At 44.5% G+C, this 19,972-nt stretch overlaps 1 protein-coding gene across 5 annotated transcripts in view; it reads left to right on the top strand.

Annotated features, from left to right (window-relative positions):
- Positions 1-8,684: 8,684 nt before the first annotated feature.
- The window catches only part of CD44 (CD44 molecule (IN blood group)), an 84,449-nt gene continuing 73,161 nt past the window's right edge, over positions 8,685-19,972 (top strand). Inside the window, exon 1 of one of the 5 annotated variants that reach the window (XM_081280097.1) lies at positions 8,685-9,117. In XM_081280097.1, coding sequence (XP_081136223.1) covers positions 9,045-9,117 — 73 coding nt within the window. In that variant the 5' untranslated portion in view covers positions 8,685-9,044. The remainder of the gene's footprint in view (positions 9,118-19,972) is intronic. The other 4 variants (XM_081280093.1, XM_081280094.1, XM_081280095.1 and 1 more) reach the window with 4 other exon arrangements.

Consider the following 19,972-nt stretch of genomic DNA (forward strand, 5'->3'; position numbering starts at 1 on the left):
CACCTTGGCCTGCTACCGGACTCATGTTACGGACTCATGTTACCAGACTCTTGGAGAGTTCCCATTGGTTGGGGAAGGATAGTAGGAGGAAATTCCGGGGGAGGTCCGGGGGACCCCGGGGTTCCGGTCGGCGCGCGGTTCCGGTCGGACACCCTCGTGGGAGGACCGGTTTTTGACTTGCTGGCGCTGAGAGTGTTAGCGGCTTTTTCAAAATAAAGTTTTGTTCCTGCTTGATTGGCTCGTGATTCTGTGCCCAGCCAAGACTGCGGCATTTGGCGGCCCGTGCGGGGAACGCCTGAAGCTTAGAGGTGAGTAAATTGCTCGCCCCTGAGGGAAGGCGACAGGATGGATGACCTTCTCAGAAAACAATGTGTTCTTGTTTTGATTTATTTTGTTTTCATTTCGAGCTCCCTAGCCCTAGAATTTTCTCAGGCGAACTGGAAAAAATGGTTGGCTCAAGGTTTGAAGTTATTCAGCCCTGAGAAAGAGAAAATTGATACAACCATTGTCTGCTCCGTCTTTGTTTCATTCTGCTTCGGCTTTGTTTTATCCTACCTTATTGGGTTAGGTTATAGTAGATTAGAATCCAATAAAAAACAAACCGAAAAACTGTTAAGTAAATTGTTAGAGGTCCAGACTATGGTAGAAAAAACGCTAGGTCAAGCAAAAGAGAAGGTCTCTCAAGCTAGTCAGACAGAGGAGAATTTAAAGAAAGCAAGCTTAGAGGACAAGCAGCCATCAGGTGGAGAATTACAACAGGAGGTTTCTACCAACTCCGTTCTATCACCAGAGGGCGTAACTCAGCCAACAGCTCCATCTACCGCTGAGCGGCCCTCAACTACCGTAGTTGATGGACGGAATTCTGAGGCAGGACCCCAAAGATTAGCATGCCCTGTACTTGAGCAGGCAGGAGGGCAACGAATTCACCGTGCTTTAGATTTCAAAACAATAAAGCAATTAAAGGAGGCTGTAACGACCTATGGGCCGCAAGCTCCCTTCACAATAAGCATGGTTGAATCTGTTACCAACTTGGACATGACACCAGCAGATTGGGCTAACATGTGTCGATCTGTGCTAAACGGAGGACAATATTTGTTATGGAAGGTTGCCAATGAGGAATTTTGCATGGAGACAGCTAGGCGAAATGCAGAAGCTGGGTACCCTCAAAGAAATATGGACATGCTTTTGGGGAAGGGACCTTATGAGGGTCAAAGACAACAAATTGAATATGACCCTGGTGTGTACGCACAAATTGCTGTAGATGCAGTTAGGGCATGGAAAACTTTACAGGGGCATGGAGACTTACAAGGTCAATTATCTAAGGTAATACAAGGAACTAATGAACCTTATGCTGAATTTGTAGATAGACTTATTCAGTCAGCCTCTAGGATATTTGGAAATACAGAACAGGTAATGCCATTTATAAAACAACTGGCTTATGACCAAGCAAATCGTTGCTGCAGAGAGGTCATTAGACCATGGAGACATGAGGATTTAAACACATATATTAAATTATGTAGAGACATTAATGAACAGGGGCAAGTCTTAGCAGCAGTACAACAGGCTTTAGATGCCAGGCCAAGAACATGCTATAATTGTAATCAAACAGGACATTTTAAAAGGAGTTGCCCCATAAGAGGAGGGTTTAACAAAGCTGGATATCAAAGGAATAGAATACCAGGTATTTGCCCACGATGCCGTAGAGGGAGACATTGGGCTAATGAATGCCGTTCTCAAACCACCATAGAGGGTATTCCGTTATCAAAAAACGGACAAGGACCAAGTGTTTACCCACGATATCGTGGAGAAAGGTATCAAGCTCCATTGCCAAAAAACGGACTAGAGGGCCCAATGCCCCGGGGCCCCAAACCACAAATATATGGGGCAATGGAGGAACCCAACAGCCCCATCAAGGTAGTGCCCAGGACGCATTATCCATTAAATCCCTCATCAGACAAACTAGAGGGAGCGCAGGGCTGGACATCTGCGCCTCTGCCAGAGCAGTACTAACCCCAGAGATGGGAATTCAAATCATTCCCACAGGAGTAAAAGGACCTCTTCCCCAGGGAACAGTAGGCTTATTATTGGGACGCAGTTCTTCTACACTAAAAGGACTTATGATAAGTCCTGGGGTAATTGATCCCGATTATGAAGGTGAAATAAAAATTATAGCTAGTTCTCCAAGAGGTATATCAGTAATTTCACCAGGAGATAGAATAGCACAGTTATTAATAATACCCAGCCTGCATGATAAATTTTCCAGTTGTAATGTAGAAAGAGGTTCCAAGGGATTAGGCTCCACAGGTGTAGATTGGGCTATGCTGTCTTTAAATTTAGATTCTCGCCCAATGCTAAAATTAAAAATTCAAGGACATGACTTTAATGGGCTGCTGGACACAGGAGCTGACCTCAGCATCATATCTCGTCAAGAATGGCCAAAACATTGGCCATTACAACAAGCCACTCAAACGCTTCGAGGCCTAGGAGTGGCAACAAATCCCCATAGAAGTGCTATGGTATTAGATTGGAGGGATCCTGAAGGATGTGAAGGAACTATACAGCCCTATGTATTGGATCATCTTCCTGTAAATTTATGGGGACGAGATGTCCTAGATCAATTAGGATTGACATTAACAAATAACATCAATCCTAACGCGCCCACTACTAGGGCTAAACAAGGCTTTAGGAAAGAAAAAAGATTAAGAGAACAAGAACAAGGTATGACAGCACCTATTCAAATAGATCAAGAAATAAATAGACATGAATTGGGTTTTCAGAAAGGGCCACTGAGACAATCAAAATTACTTGGAAATCAGAAAGACCAGTGTGGGTTCCTCAGTGGCCCTTGACTAAAGAAAAGATACAAGTAGCCCATGACTTGGTCAGACAACAGTTAGCGGAAGGACATATACAACCTTCCGTATCCCCCTATAATACTCCCATTTTTGTCATTAAAAAGAAATCTGGTAAATGGAGATTATTACAAGATTTAAGAGCCATTAATAATGAGATGGTTATTATGGGACCTGCTCAATCAGGGATTCCTCAATTGTCTGCTTTACCAAAAACCTGGCATGTTTTAGTTATAGATATTAAAGATTGTTTCTTTTCAATTCCAATTCATCCCGAGGATAGTCCACATTTTGCATTTACTATCCCTGCACTGAATCATGAAGGTCCTGATCAGAGATATGAATGGAAAGTACTCCCTCAAGGGATGGCTAACAGCCCAACTATGTGTCAAATTTATGTTAATAAAGCAATCCAGCCACTTAGAAACCAAAATCCTGAACTACAAATATTTCACTATATGGATGATGTGTTACTGGCACATAAAGATAAAAACACATTACTAGAATGTTATGCCACACTTACAAATTTATTGAAAAATTATAATCTAGAGATAGCAATAGATAAAGTACAATTAAATCTTCCAATTAATTATTTAGGAGTTCTATTATCCTCAACCATGGTCCGTCCACCAAAAATTCAAATACGAGTAGATCAACTCAAATCACTTAATGACTTTCAAAAGTTATTGGGAGACATAAATTGGATAAGGCCTTATCTAGGCATACCAACAGGAGAGTTAGGACCTTTATTTGATATTCTAAAAGGTCCATCAGATCCAAATTCACCCCGCATGTTAACGCCTGAAGCAAGAAAAGTATTAAAAATCATTGAAACATATATGGAAAATATGCATTTGGATAGAATTGATATAAGTTTGCCTTTATTATTTATTGTACTACCAACAAAAAATATTCCTACAGGAGTATTTTGGCAAGAAGGTCCATTATTGTGGATACATTTATCTTATTCCCCTAACACTATTCTTACTAGATATCCTGAGGCTGTAGGACAATTAATACTCAAAGGAATAAAAGCAGCTAAGGGAGTGTTTGGGATTTCTCCCAATAAAATTATTACTCCATATACTATGGATCAAATTGATGAGTTAGCTAATGAGTTAAATACTTGGGCAATAATCCTGTGTAAAACTAGTGTTTCATTTGATAATCACTTACCATCTAATCCTTTGTTGTCTTTTTGGTCTAAGCATCCTGTAGTTTTTCCAAAAATGACAAGAAAAACCCCTATCATAAATGCTCCAAATATATTCACTGATGGGTCAAACAATGGTACAGCAGCAGTAGTTACTCCTGATCAAACTTTTACATTTTTAGTACCCAAACATTCAGCTCAAAAGGTAGAGCTTAATGCAGTATTACAAGCTTTTATGATGTTTAAAGATTCTGTATTTAATTTATTTTCTGATAGTCAGTATGTAGTTAATGCTATTAATTCCCTTGAAGATGCTGGTAGGATTTCCCCTTCCTCTACTGTTTTCTCTTTGTTTTCCGCTATACAAAGTCTAATCTGGGACCGAAAAGATCCATTCTTCATAGGTCATATCAGGGCACATACAGGATTGCCTGGAGCCCTTAGTATGGGCAATGAACTAGCAGATAAATCTACACATGACATACATATTTTCTCCACAATAGAAGAAGCTATAAATTTTCATAAAAGGTTCCATGTCAATGCTAATACTTTACAAAAGCGTTTTAAAATAACTAAAGAACAGGCCAGACATATAATAAAACAATGTCAAAATTGTGTGACATTTTTACCACAAGTTAATCTTGGAGTCAATCCTAGAGGACTAATACCTAACCATATTTGGCAGATGGACGTCACACACTTGCCAGAATTTGGAAAATTAAAATATTTACATGTTACAGTTGATACCTCTTCCGGATTTTTGATGGGCTCCCTTCATGCCGGAGAAAAAACTAAAGATGTTATAGCTCATTGCTTACAAAATTTTGCCACTGTGGGCGTTCCAAAACAGTTAAAAACGGACAACGGTCCTGGTTATACTTCCTCCTCTTTTAAACAATTTTGCTCATCATTTGGTATTACTCACATAACAGGAATTCCATACAATCCACAAGGACAAGGCATAGTTGAAAGAGCTCATCAAACTATTAAAATGTACTTATTAAAACAAAAGGAGGGAATTGGAAAGGGGTATATATCCCCCAAAGATAAACTTAAAATAACCCTTTTTACTCTAAACTTTTTAAATTTAGATTCATCGGGACTTAGTGCTGCGGAAAGACATTTGTACCCCAAAAATGTACATAAGCCTAAGGTACTTTGGAAAGATATTCTAACAGGACAATGGAAAGGCCCGGATCCAGTGATAGTCTGGAATCGGGGCGCTGTCTGTGTTTTCCCACAGGATGAACAGCAACCGATTTGGATTCCAGAGAGATTAACTAAAACAATTTCTACAGAAAAAGAAGATGATTTGACTCAAATCCATAACAGCTGACATCCAGAGCTCCAGCTTGGCTATTCTTACATCTGCGACAGTGATTAACCAAGGTTTTTTTTTTTCAGTATCTATTTTATTATTGCATTTTTCCACATCATAAAGTTCTATTTTATTTTTGAGCTCATACAAACCTAGGTTAATGTTTTTCTGATCAGTTTTATTTTTTGACTGTGTTTTATTTTTTATTTATTTATTTATTTATTTATTTATTTTTTTTTTTTGACTGTGGAGTTTTTAAACATTGCAATGGAGATTTCACCTAAGTATAGTTACAAGGCCTTTATTTACTATTGTCTTATGTGTTGTATGTTGTGTGCACACTTCTGTTTTGTGTTGTATGTCTGTATGTGTGTATGTCCATATTTCTTATATGAGGAGCGCTCATGAAAAAATGGATCCGAATTTTTTCTTTATTCACGTGATTTATATGGTTTAATTTAAATTAGGTGAACAGCTGTTTATGATTGTTGTTAAAGATGGTTAACAGATCTGTTTGTTTACTAATTTAAATTTGGTAAACGGCTGTTAAGGATTGTTTTTAAAGGAGTTTAACAGATCTGTTTGTTTACTTTCACCTTTTCTTTTTATTATATTTAATAATTCTGTTCAGGATAATGTCTCTTTACCATCATTGCCAGAATTTCCATCTCCATCCCAATTCCAGTGAAGACTGAGATAAAACCAAACTACAGCTTCTATGATAGCTATCACAGTAAACTGTATAAACTGATGCATCAATGAATATAACTCAACAAGTAATGCTATCAAGGACTTGATTTACTTTGGGAGGATATGGACATATTGATAGACTCCTCCAATTTGAACTGCTTGCAGAACTTGCCTGGACTATATATCAGTTGCATACATTGTGAAATATCATCTGGTGCACCGAATTGTGGTACTGCTGGCATATTTTTGCTGATGGTGTCACCAGTGATGCAATTTCCTTGCCAGCTCACCCCATGTTTATTGTGGTAATACTGGCATATCTTTGCTGATGGTGTCACCAGTGACGCAATTTTTCCAAAGGAGCCGTCAATTGGCTTGGTGTCGTGGCATTTCTGTATCCTCCTCCCTTCTACTAGTGATGGTCTAAATTTGGGGGCCAACAGAGGTGAGGCAAAGAACCTCACCCCCCCACTGGCACCAAGGCTAAATTTGGGGGCCAACAGAGGTGAGGCAAGAACCTCACCCCCCCACTGGTGCATAGGCCTATCCACAAGCATGGCTGAATGCTGGACCGGTAGTCAGCGACGGGTTGCTCTGATTACAGTGGATTCAACCTAAGACAGGAAGCTGACGCCTAAAGGTCAGTTCTCCCATGACGGGTAAGAACCATATGTTAAATTGGACAACCTACCAGGCACGGTCCCTAGCCACATTGCTTGTTGCTTAATTAAACAGAAGGGGGCAGATGCTAGGAGCCACAAGCAAATATACAATGTATGGCACCTTTGGTTGTAAAGTGACGCCAGCTAGCCACTGAGATGATTATGTTAAGATTTACATTCATATGCAAATTGGACTCCCGCTGTTCACCTTGGCCTGCTACCGGACTCATGTTACGGACTCATGTTACCAGACTCTTGGAGAGTTCCCATTGGTTGGGGAAGGATAGTAGGAGGAAATTCCGGGGGAGGTCCGGGGGACCCCGGGGTTCCGGTCGGCGCGCGGTTCCGGTCGGACACCCTCGTGGGAGGACCGGTTTTTGACTTGCTGGCGCTGAGAGTGTTAGCGGCTTTTTCAAAATAAAGTTTTGTTCCTGCTTGATTGGCTCGTGATTCTGTGCCCAGCCAAGACTGCGGCAAGAGGGGATTATTTTCATGATACTCCCCTCGCATGGATAGCAAACTCCTTAGACGCTGAAGTCCCTCATATAGAATGGTGTCATGTCTGCATATATCCTACAATCTTCCCATATGCTGTAAATCATCTCTAGATATCTTACAAAAACTAACACAATGTAAATGCTATGCAAATGGTACTGGATGTATTGTTTAAGGAACAATGAGAATATCTTCAATCCATAAATACAGATAGTCGACTGTATTTGGCAGGATACTTCATATTGTGGGTGACAGGCTGCTGAGTCTGGCTGTCTATTAGAGTATGAGGCCTCTGAACACAAGGCCAGGACTTATTTATCTTGAAGTCCTTGGGTGCTCACTGCATGAATGATGAATGAATGGACGAGTGGATAATTAGGTGCATTTCTCTCCATTTTTCATTTTCCTTTAATAAATTTCAAAATCTTACCTTCCCTCAGAAGTTCTGGCATGGTTCCTTCAGGGTCTTACACAGCCACTGATAACCACTTGCGTTTTTCTGTGTATCTCATCAGGCAAAAATTCCTGCTTTTGCTTTCCCAATATTAATTCATACTATATTATGGGTAGGTATGGAATAATGATTAAAAATATGATTTTTCATGTTTTCCAACTTGAAATGCCTCCCGGGAAGAATATGATAATCTCTGTCCCTCTTCGAGATTTATTGGCCAGGATAAGGGGGGGGGGAAAGTGGATTAAGATTTGCATAAGCAGCATATGTAGAAGCAAGAAAGAATTTGGATGAATGAGTAGATGAATGAGAGGATGGATAAAATGATAGGTGGTTATGTTGATGGATGGCAGATGAGTGGAGGAATTCATACATAGGTGGATGAATGGAAAAGAGGATGGTGGAAAAAGATGTATGGAATGATGGATAAGTTGTATGGTGGATGAGTGGAAGAACTAGTGGTTGGATGGATGGTTGGATGTGTGGTTGGTCTAGTGGATGTTGGGAAGATGGATGAACATGGGTGGATACTGGATGGACAGAAGGATGGATGGGAGGATGTAAAGAAAGATGGTAGATTGATGGATGGGTGGATGAAAAACTACTTGGGAGGATGAATGAGTGTGTAGGTGAGTGGAAGGACTGCGGTATCATCCCGGGACCTGAGAATGAACAACACAGGGATTTGAGGAGGCAAATTCCAGCCCGTGGCTGGCCATCACTAGCTGCCCCTGACCCATCTGAGCAACACGGATTTCACTACTCTCTTAGGGGAAGAAGGATGAGCGCTCCCTCAAGCTCTCCACCCCTCACTCCTCACCATGGCCCTGGAAGCGCCATCTGGGCAGGATCTCGCCACTGCCCCAGCTCCTCTCCCAGGATCTCCAGCCGCCCGCCCGCTGGGGAAAACCAGAGAATCCTTCCCAGCCTGACTCAGAGAAATTTAGCGGGAAAGGAGAGGCCAGAGGCAGAACTCAGCGGGGAGGTTTTAGGACTCAGTCATCCTCCGGCTGGGGGCGAGCTGGTGGGAGAACCCGGCGTGCGTCCGGCGGGTGGGCGCCTCCGGGCGCTGCCACGGTCCCTTCCCGGCAGCTCCGATTTACAACTTCCATTAAGAACCGGGCGGGGGCGGAGGGCCAGGGCCGAGGAGGGCTGGTACGTCTTTAAACCGCTGCTGGCTGCTTAGTCACAGCCCCTCGCTTGGGTGTGTCCTTCACTCGCTCCCTCCCTCTTAGGTCACTCTTTCAACCCTGGAATAAAAACTGCAGCCAACTTCCGAGGCGGCCTCATTGCCCAGCGGCCCCCAGCCTCTGACAGGTTCGGTCCGCCCTCGTCGCCGCGTCCTCGGCCCGCACCCCGCCCCGCGCCCCGGAACCCCCCAGCTCCACTTGCTTGCTCTCGCGGTTCGCGCACACACACCATGGACAAGCTCTGGTGGCGCGCAGCCTGGGGACTCTGCCTCGTGCAGCTGAGCCTGGCGCAGTTGCAGATCGGTGAGTGACCGCGGCCGTCGGGGCCAGCGGAGTGGGAACCCAGGACAGCGCCGCGGGAGCCCCGCGGGCAGAGTGGCCCTGGGGGACTGTAGTCCAGAGGAAGGCGAGCGACTTGGATTGGATTCTGGAAAGCAGGGCTGGGATTGGCGCTGAACTGCCGGTAGACTTTGCTGGTGGGAAGCACCGTTGTGTTGAGGAGAACGGGGAAAGAGAGAGGAGGCTTTGCTGGGCAGGCTGCCCGCGCGCAGTTTTGGGTGAGGTCCTTAGGGCTGGAGCACATGGCCGCAAGTTAACTGTACTCCTGGATGCTTAGCTGGTGTCTGGACTAGCAGGCTCCTGCGCCCAAGGGCTCTCTGAGCCCCACAGGCTGTGGTTGACAGGGCAGAGCTAAGGCAGGGCAGGGGCAGGAGCTGAGGCACATGCTGGCACTGGGACAGGAGGGGTAGGAGCCTGGGTAAGGTGGCCACGCACTTAGAAGCCCTTGGCAATGAGCTTTCCAGAAAGACTACTGGGAAAGTGAGGGTGGCTCCCCACTGAATCTGGTTTCCCAAGTCCTTATCACCCCTCCAGTCACTGACCACCATAACTCTTGTGGAAACTTGAACCAGCTCTGAGGCCAGGTCTGGATATCTGTGAGGGACCATTCCCGGCAGCTGGGCAGTGGCAGGGAGACTGTATAGGAGAGGCAATGACTGGGCCAGCTGCGACCTCCTGGTTCTGCCAATCAGTCAGGGAAAATCCAAACACGGATAGGACTCCTGTTCCCTGCCTGGGAGCCTGGCAGCTGGAGGGAGCTTGGATATCAGGGTAACATCAGCGACCCAGAGGCTAAGGTTCCAGTATCCCATCCAGAGGAGATTGGGGGCTTTTGGTGGCTGTAGAGGGGAGGGACTGTGAGGTATTCCAGCATGGCTCAACTCCAAGTGTTCCCTCTCTTTGTCTATATATGAACAGATAATTTTTACATGACCGATTTGCTTATCACCAGCAAAATTAATTTTTCTTTCAAGTTGTGCCAGCTGGGTCAGAGACAGCTCAGCCTACAGTTAATTCTACTCAGCAAATACTTATAAAACCCAGTTCTTAGGAATACCAAGAAAGCAAAAGACACAACCCAACCTGTGGGATCTAGAATTTTGATTCCTGGAACAGAAGCAATGCAAAAAATGATAACAACAACAACAATAATAGTGCTGTGGTAGCACTAGTCACTGTTGTACACTTTGTGTTAAATCCTTTACATGTGTTATCTCATTTTACCCTTGCAATAGCCTGGTGAGAAGTACCCTGTTATTAGGCCCATAGGAGGAAAACAGAGGCTCAGAGAGGTTAGGTGACTTGCTGAGGTTACACAGCCACAGGTGGTACTGAATATGAACTCAGGTTCATTGAGTTCTGAAGCTTAGGCTTAGAATATGTTAGAATGTATTCCAGGATGGGCGAAGTTGGGTAGGATTTGGGGCAGGAGTAGACCAGAGGCCACAGGGAACTGGAGCTCCAAGGGGCCTTTGAAAGGCAGAAATGCTCATTGTGGGAGGGGAGAGTGCAGGAGCCCTGGGCCCAGCCTCAGAGAACAGAGGCCGGGGAGCTTCCCTGAGGCTTCCAGGGAAGGTTGCTGGCATGTTACCCACCGGTGGTGTCTTCTGCTTTGTCTCTGAGTATCTTGATTCTTCTCAGCCTGTCTCCTTCTAAAGGGCCCTGTCCCCAAACACTCCTGACCCTTGGGGCTCTCCCAGAGACCAGCAGGCTCACTCCTGCCTCGCGTTTCCCTGATCTCTTTGGGGGCATCATTCACAGAAGTGCCAGCTGCAGTGAGCACCTGGGTCCTGACTTCCCTGTGCTTGTGGAGTTGTTTAAAAGGAACTGAGACTTGAAAAGGAGACAGGACTTAACGGCAGACCCAGGGCTGGGTAGGCAGAGGGGGAGGAAGAAGGAAGGGAGAGGAATGGAAAGGCACCGCCATGGCCCATTCTTGGTTGTGGAAGACTCTGGAAGACCATGAAAATAGAAAGGGGCAAGACTTTGAGCAGAGGAAAGAAAGGTCCAAACTCTGCATCAGAAATCAAAAAGCATAGCAATGGTCAAAGCTCCTTTAAGCTCCTTTGAACCTAGAAACTCAGAGTTGGAGAACAGGTGCCTTGAATGAGGTGTGGGGAGAAGAGAGTGGCCTTAGAGGCGGAGGAGTCCTCTGTACACCCATCACCTTTCCTCTGTGGTGAAAGGTCAGTGCTAGGGAACTGTACCCCTGGTTTTGAGAAACAGGGGCGCCTCTGAGAACCATGCTGCCTGGGGATGGCTGGTACCCTTCTGCTCCCACTGGGGCTTAGAGATGCCTCCCCCTGCTGGGAGCCAGGGCTTTGGCTGTGTTCCCATGAGAGGAAACCAGGAAGCAGAGCTGCATCCCCTGGGGGTTAGCACCGATTAATTCAGTGATTCCCCTGGCACACACGGGGCATCCTGAACACGCTTGGTGTGAGTACGTGTGTTGGAGGCTGCAGCCTGCAGGAGAAGGGTCTATTTTCTTCCAAATCTTCCCACGTGGGAGGGGATGCTGGACCACATGAAATTCCTAGTTTATGACACATCCCCTTCCATTCATTCAAGAAATATTCCCTGATTCATTGTCATAAACTCAGAGAGGGGGACTCTAAGCATCATTTAGGGAAACACATACATAGACACACACACACACACACACACACACACACACTCACATCAAAAAATCCCTTCTTTTTCCCAAGGAGGAAGTAGACCATGAAAGAGAGGGACTAGTCACTTGCCCTCTGAGACTGATTAGGGCAGGGTGCCCTTCATACATTTGGTCTCTAAAATACCTCTATCTTGGAGGTCTGTAGGAGGCCGCCCCAACCCTGCTGAGCGCTTGTTTAACACCTTAAATACTGTCTTACCACTCATTCCAAGTCTGTAGTTTGCCCTCACAGTAGTTCTGTTTGAGCTTCATAAAGAATGATAATAAGAAGGGAGGCTGGGGGAGGAGGAGGGAAACACTGGGGGAGAATAGTGACCAAATTTTATGGCCACAACATGAACATGTACAAATATGTAACAAAGAATTGAATCCATTATTATGTATGATCATAATGCATTTTATTTAAAAAATAAAAATAGGAATGAATATATATGTTCATATATGTTCCTATTCCATAATATATGTATATAATATATTCCATTATATATATGTATATATACACACACACACACACATACACACACACACACACACACACACACACACATACATATATATGTATTATGGTAAAGCAAGTTCATGCTCAAGAACAATTCCGCCTTGTCCTGGGGCCTCTGTTGCCTCCTGAGACATCTGTGGATGCTGGTTTTAAAACCTGGCACTTTGCTGTTGTACCAGATGGTTCTATGCAAAGCAGGGTCCTAAGTTTCTAGGAAAATGGCACTCACTAAGCACCAATTCTATGCTAAACATTGAGCTGGGGTTTGCCATGAGTCTCTTACGTAAGCCTCACAGCAGCCGTATGCATGAGTGCGTTCTTCACTCTATTTTCTTGATAAAGAATTTGAGGCTCCAACTTCACCCATCCTGGAGTAAATTCTAACATATCCTAATTTGACTTGCCCAAGGATAGAGTGGTAGAGTCATGATTCCCGTGGTCTCAAATCCCCCCAGGTTGAACCTCAGGGCCTCTGCTCCGTCCATTCATTACTTGCCTTTGGAGAACTTTGGAAACTGTGTGTGATCCTCCCATCCTCCTGTCTTCCGAGGCCAGCACAGCCTGGCATGAATGGCTTTCCCCTCCACCCTCAGGCTGGTTTTGGATTCTCAAATACCCTGCCCTGCCCTGCCCTGTCCTGACTCGTCACTCTGCAGGCCTGGCCACAGCTGTCAGAGATGTCAGCCTTCTTAGTTGTTGCTAAAATAAGTCAGTCGATTCCCTTATCAGAGTCCAGCTGCCCTTCTAGACATGCTCTCATTTGCAAGCTTGGAAAAAATGGAGAGGTTGCTCCCTAAGAGACAAGTCAGAGCAAAGGCCTCTCCTGAAATTGAGAAAGAGGCCCTGCAGATGCTCTCACACTGACCTTGCAGGCACTTCTTATGCAGCAACCCACAGGGGCCCTTGGTCACATGCTCATTAGCAGGTTCTATCTGCCCCAGGTAAGGGGAAGTCTTGGTTCCCCCTTGGGCTGACATGGTTCTCTGCAAAAGTCAAGGATTTTGAGCCAAAACCAGTGTGGAATGCTAGGTGACATGGAGCCACCCAAGAGATGGTGAATCAGCCTGGAGTCTGCTGATGGTCAGGAGGTAGCAGGAGGCGAGCGGGGCCTCCCCAGTAGCCCAGCCAGGGGCTGAGGAAGAGATTAGCTGTGGCTGTTTCCCCAGCACCTCTGTTTTAGTCAGCTCCACCCAGACCCTGAAAGGGAAGTGATTCTTGTGAAGGAAGGAGCTGAAGCAGGTGGCGGAGTCTGCCTCCCACAGCGTTGTTTTCAAAGGGGATCTTTTGGGCCCCAGAGAGAAATTCTGGGGGTTTGCACAGTGAGATGCCAATGACTCAATTTCCGTTGTGTTCTCTGCTTGAATGAGGACACGAGTGTTCTTTAGGGAGAACTGGTTCCTCCCTTTTGAAATTTAAACCCTACTCTCCACTCATGGAGCAGATGAAATTTTTTTTTTTTTTAAAAACACTCCCCCAAACTGGGTCTGAGAAGCCGGCCCCATCTGCCGAGAGGAATAGAAGGGGTATTTCTCTTATCTGTCTTCTACAGCTCTGTGGGAGCCCCCTGATATCAGGGATCATATCCCCTTCGTTTTTTGGAGTCCCAGACCCTAGAGCTGGTACACGTTTGAGACCAGAAACTGTTTGTTGAACTGAATGGAAGTTCTAGGATATAGATCTACTTCTCCATAGGAATGCTAGCTGGCTGGCTGGCTGGTCTGCTTATGAGGCCGGTGCATTCATGTGTACATGCCATCAGGGGGGCTGGCTGGCTTGGCTCTGGGCAGGGCTGAGGGGCAACTGCCTGCCACAGGGCTCATGTTTGGTCAGCCCGAGCAGAAAGCTCACTCATCTGCTTGTGGCTTTAGTGGCTGCTTGCTGTGGCGGGGGAGGGCCGGGCTGTATAGATGGTTAGGCCAAGAAGGGAAAGGGAGAGGATGACACCAACCCCAAACTGAAGCCTCAAAATATAACACTCCCCAGCAGTGCCCAGCGTGGAGGTCTGGCCATTTGGGATGGAATCCACAGGTGAGAGGCCAACCTAACCCCCACGCCTGCTTCTGAAAGGTGATGGCGGCTGAGAGAGAAGCAGGAGGGCTTCACAGAAGATTCTGGTTGTCTCCTGTGGGGCTCTCTGGGTAATTATCAAGCTGCCTTCCAACATGATGGTGCTGCAGGAAAGAGGCCCGTGTGCAGGGAAGCCTGACCCCTGGCAGAGAGCCACACTGACCTCCTCTTCTCAGTTTGCCAAGTGGGAAGTTGTCCACAACTGGGCCAAGTCCTGCCTTCCCGTGGGTCCCCTGCCCCATGAAACTCAGACGGGAACTCAGGCACAAAATGAGTGCATGGGTATTACAGGGGACAGAAACTCATGGAACCAGATTTCTCCGAGTTTGGGGTGCACTGGCAGCCTGGGTGTGTCCTCCTGAAGCAAGTGTCCTTCGTAAGGGCAAGTGTGGGCAGATGGGGCTCAGGTGGGTGTGGAGGGGCTGAGTCACCAACCGCTTTGCAAAACTCAGATCCTTAAAAACTTCCTTGGGTCTTCACCTTTTTAAAATTTTTCTTTCTATTTTTTTTTTTTACTAAAAATATTTTCTATTGGTTCTTTTTAGTTCTGCACGACAGTAGAGTCCATTTTGACATAATTATACAAACATGGAATATATGTTGTTCCAATTCAGACCTCAGTAGGGTCTCGAGCTTTTGAGAGTAAAAGTTAATTGCAAGACTTGGTATGTGTGTGTGGGTGTGCTCATCACCAGTCATTTTGAGCATTTACTATGGTGTCACTGCAAGTCTTTTCTGGTGGTGGCTGAAATTTCATGTTGTTGTTTTAGAGTTCTTGTATCTTCTGCACTTGCTTTTTTTGTGGCTGGTTCTATGTTTCTGAGATACCATCATCACCCTTGGTAATAATAGCAAACACGGGGTGCTGACAATGTGCTAGCACATACCAGTTGTTTCCTTTACGCTAACTCACCACACACCAGCCTCATGAAGGTGATGCTGTTGTTATTATTCTTATACATATGAGGAAACTGAGGCATGGGGAATTTAAGTAACTGGGCCAAAGGCCACCCAATTGGGATTTAATGGAGCTGGGATTCAGACCCAGCTGGTCTGGCTACAGAGTTCATGCTCTTGGTCAAAATGGTGGTGATTTTCTTGGTATATTAAGATTTCAGGGCATCCCCCAAACCTAGATGATTTTACCTGGGAGTATTCTGGTTGTTTCCAAAAACTATTTGGGAATCTGGTTGTGTGTGGGATCATAATGCCCACAGAGCTGGTTTTTCTTTTCCTTTTCAAACACAATGTCAGAGGAGAGAATTGGAATTGCAAAAATGAAGGGGGAAGAAGTCGTCATGAAAACTCTTCCCATTCATACTACGAGTGGCTCATTCATTCCAATCCTTGAATGGAAGTTCTATACTCCTCTACTGATGGGATGTTGTGGAGGGTGTAGGACTGGAGAAGATGGTGAGTTGAGTTCACTGTTACATCAGTATTTCTCACCAGGATGAAAAGTGAAGGCTCTTGATTGGTATTTCTCCATCAGCTAGGACCATGACTCTTGCAAGATTGGGCAAAATGGAAATGAACCAACCGAATAGCAGCAAAATGTCGGCCTGTTTAAAGGCCCTAGGTTCGAGGGTCTTCTTTCTACCACTTTGAATTGGTAGGGAGGAGGCTGTCATGAGTCAGGCTCCCTGCATCCAGGGCACAAAGAATTCAGCCCAAGCCAAGTTTGACCCAGTAGGTGAACATCACATCGTGGAGCAAGTGAATTTTCTCCGCATAGCCCTGGATGAAAAACAAGCCACCCAGGAAGACAGGAGGCAAAGCCCCTTGGGGACATCTGATTTACTTTGCAAGACAGAGTTCAGGCATTTAGCCTGGGAACGGGGATGCATCCAAGGTTCCCCATCAATTTTGGTTTTGGTGCACTCAAGCGGGTCTTTGTGCCTTCTGGAAGGACCATGCACCAGTCAGAGAATTAAGCAGCACCTTGTTGTACTTCATCTCTTGAAGACATGGGTGATGACCCTAATGCCTCTTCACAGGTGTTCACACTATGCAAATTAAGGTGCCAGGGACTAAGGAACAGTTTCATGCAGCCTCTGACCTAGAGTGTTGTTTTCACCCATACCTCTCGCCCCACAATTTGTAAACTATGAAAGTATTAAATGAGTGTCTCCTATATGTCAGCCACAAATGTTGCCAATGCTGAATGTTCCCAGTTCAAAACACAGAGTCCAGCAGACCTGAGCACCATCTTGCAGCCTTCAGAAGACCAGCCCTGTAGCTACTAGGGAGCTGCAGGCTCCACACCTTGGAGGGGAAAACAGGAGCCTGGAATATACTGATGCAGACAAGAGTTTGAAGAAGAAATCTCTTGCCCAGGAGATTGCACTCTGTGCTGGGACCAGCTGTTTTCACATTGTCAGCCTTAGAGGTCAGGTTCATCCCTTTAGGCACCTTAAGTAACTTTCACTTTCCTTTATGATCTTCCAGTTGTTCCCCCTGATAATTTATAAAGACTCTGTGGTATGCCTCCAGTTAAAAAGAGGTTCGAAGGATGCCTCTTAGCTGTGTGATGACTCTAAAGTCCCTTAGGGGAAAGCCCATGCCTTGGATACATTTTTGTACAACTAGAGCTCCCAGCTGTTGGCATATCCCCCCAATTATAGTAAGTGCTAAATAAATACTTAGATGGTTGAATGAATAACATTTCTAGATTTGACTAGCAAAGCAATCCCCATCATTTACCATTCGTGATTTTTATAGGTTCGGTCTAATTCTTTTTCATCTTTTTTCCCCCCTCTTTGTTCTACAGGGGAAAAATATTTTTTCTAATGCCTCTAGTAATGAATCTCAAACCTTGAAATATCTTTTCTCAGCACACTCTCAGGTTTTAGTGGATCCTTCTTGAGGCTTGACATATCAGGCAATATAGGGGAAGTTTAGAGCTCATTCATTTCCTTTAAGACTGGCTCCTTCTATGTCTCAGTTTTTATTTTTGAATCTGGTCTCATGTATCATGAACTCCAACCCTCATAATCAAATTCTCAGTATACTCAGAGAAAATATGTTGGCTTTTTTGTTTCTCTTTTTACATTAAAAGGAAAAAATAAAAAGTGTCTGTTCTTTCAATTGATGATTTAAAAATCTTCCAAACCACGGATCACCTCCATGTAACTGCATAGCCCAAAGGAGGAGGCCGGGCCTTGTGGGAGGGTGCATGGAGGTGTTAGGGTTACAAAATAAGACTTCAGTTTATTCCCCTCTCTCCCACGTGGAAGCAGTATGAGCTCAGGCAATCGCACTGTTAAGCTTCAAGAATGATATTTTGTTCATCATTCTAAAGCTATGTGTCTAGTACATAAAAAGTACCCCAAGGGGCTGTGGTTTGGGCTCAGCAGTAGAGCACTTGCCTTGCACATGTGAGGCCCTGGGTTTGATCCTCAGCACCACATAAAAAAATAAATAAACAAAATAAAGGTATTGTGTTCATTTACAACTAAAAATAAAAGAAAGTACCCAAAGAATAGAAATGATTGTGCTATTTTAGTTCTGAGTACTGATTCATTCATTATATGATGCTCAGAAAATCTTTTTTAACCCAACTTTACCACCATTTTTCCATGTTTAAAACGAGAGGGCTGGATTCTAATTGATGTCTCAAGTTCTTTTCCAGGCCTTGTGTTCTATAAATTTACCATTCTGTGGGCCCACTAATACCTCAGCTTCATAAAACTTAATGGAAAGAATAACACTATTATAACGTAATACCAAAAAAATGTGATGTCTGGTTTACATTAAGTGCCAGAAGTGAATTATTGGTCCATGCCAGAAACAAGCATATGGACCCAGTTACCCAATAACTGCCAATAAGCCAGAATGACTCCTAGGGAGAAGGCACGTTGCCCGGAGTCCTCCACTCTCATCGCCTGGAGAGTGGACAGATGAAGAAGCTCAGGTCAGAGAAGTTGACATGTCCCACCTACACAGCTGACACTCCAGGAATCTAGGCCTAGAGTTACCTGCAGGTTCTAAATGCAAGGTCCTTTAAACTGTCCTTCCGAAATATTGCTCCAAGTCGGATAAAGGAAAGAAAAGATGGTGTCTTCACTCTTAAAGCTCCAGGAACACTTTTGAATTCTCAGCTTCCCTAAAGGAACCTTGCAACATGAACCACAACACTCAGCCAAAGCTCAACTAAGAGGATGAGCTTTAGTACCTTATGGAAAAACAATATGAGAATCTTAAAGAAAAAACAGAAAAGAAAAACAAAAGTACAAAAAGTACAAACCCATGTATGCACATATATACTAGCTACATATAAAATTTAGTCAAGGCTCTGAGTTAGACAGGTCTCTGTGTTGGTGAGCTTCTGCTTCTACTGAGAGTCTCCCAGACTCCCTCTAAGTTTGTTTGTTTTCCCAGGAAACCAGAGAAACTCTTGCTCTAAGTGGGCAGAGGAAAAACAATTTAAAAAGGAATCTAAAGACTTTATTACTGAGGAGTTTGTCTAAATGGGTCAGAAGCTAAATCCTCTGTCTGGTTCCAGTCTTCTATCAGTCTCTGAAAATCCTGGTCAGATTACAGCCTATTCTGATTGTTCCCAATTCACACCCATCATAAATCCTTTGACCGTGGGTTTGGGTTGAAATTAAATTCCAGATAGGTTCAGGTCTCATGTCACATACAATGCCCTCAATTAGAGTTGAATGTGGTTGAGCCATCTGGATCTCCAGCTCATCATTCAGACACAAGTATTATTTTAGGAGAATTGAGAACCCACACATACCCAGCCAAGGTCTAGCATTTCTCCCTTAGACACAGGATGACAAGAGCAAGGTCCTTCCCTTATTGGTTGTTCTCTTTCCCCAGTTGTAAAATGGTGACAAACAGACCCCTTTAGTTTATTAAAATGTATGGTGTGCTTGGTACTGTGGAAAGAAGTGGGGGAGGTACAAGAGATAGTTTCCTCAGAATTTTACAGTTTAGTAAAAGAGAAGTTGAGTAGGTGAAAGAGTTGTACCTAAGAGCAAATAACCAAGTGTTGGTAGATCAGGAAAAAACAAAACAAACAAATAAAACAAAACAAAACAAAAACCAGACATCTTTCTGAGCTGGGACTATATGGGAAGGCTTCAAGAATTTGAGGATGACTTGAATGTGGAAAGAAGATGGATACAGAAGAGGAGAGAAACCCCAGGACAGGATAGAGCATGGACCAAAAGTTTAAAGCAGGAGAAATTAATATGACCGAATCAGGGACAGAAGAGGGGTCAGCCTGCCTGGATAAGAAAGTCCATGTTGGGGCTGGGGCTGGGGCTGGGGCTCAGTGGTAGAGCGCTCGCTTAGCATATGTGAGGCACTGGGTTCGATCCTCAGCACGGCATAAAGATAAATACAATAAAGGTATTGTGTCAGTCCACAACTAAAAATATAAATATAAATATATATATATATATATATATATATATATATATATATATATATATATATATATATATATAAAAGAAGAAAGTCCACGTTGAAGAGCAGTGAGGGATAGCGTTGGACTGATTCTAGGTAACTGGTTAATAGTGGCCCTGCATTACTAACTTCCCTAGCGCAAAAGTCTCATGACTCATCTG

The sequence above is a fragment of the Spermophilus citellus genome, assembly GCF_964194105.1.
Source record: "Spermophilus citellus genome assembly, chromosome: 2".
NCBI lineage: Eukaryota > Metazoa > Chordata > Mammalia > Rodentia > Sciuridae > Spermophilus > Spermophilus citellus.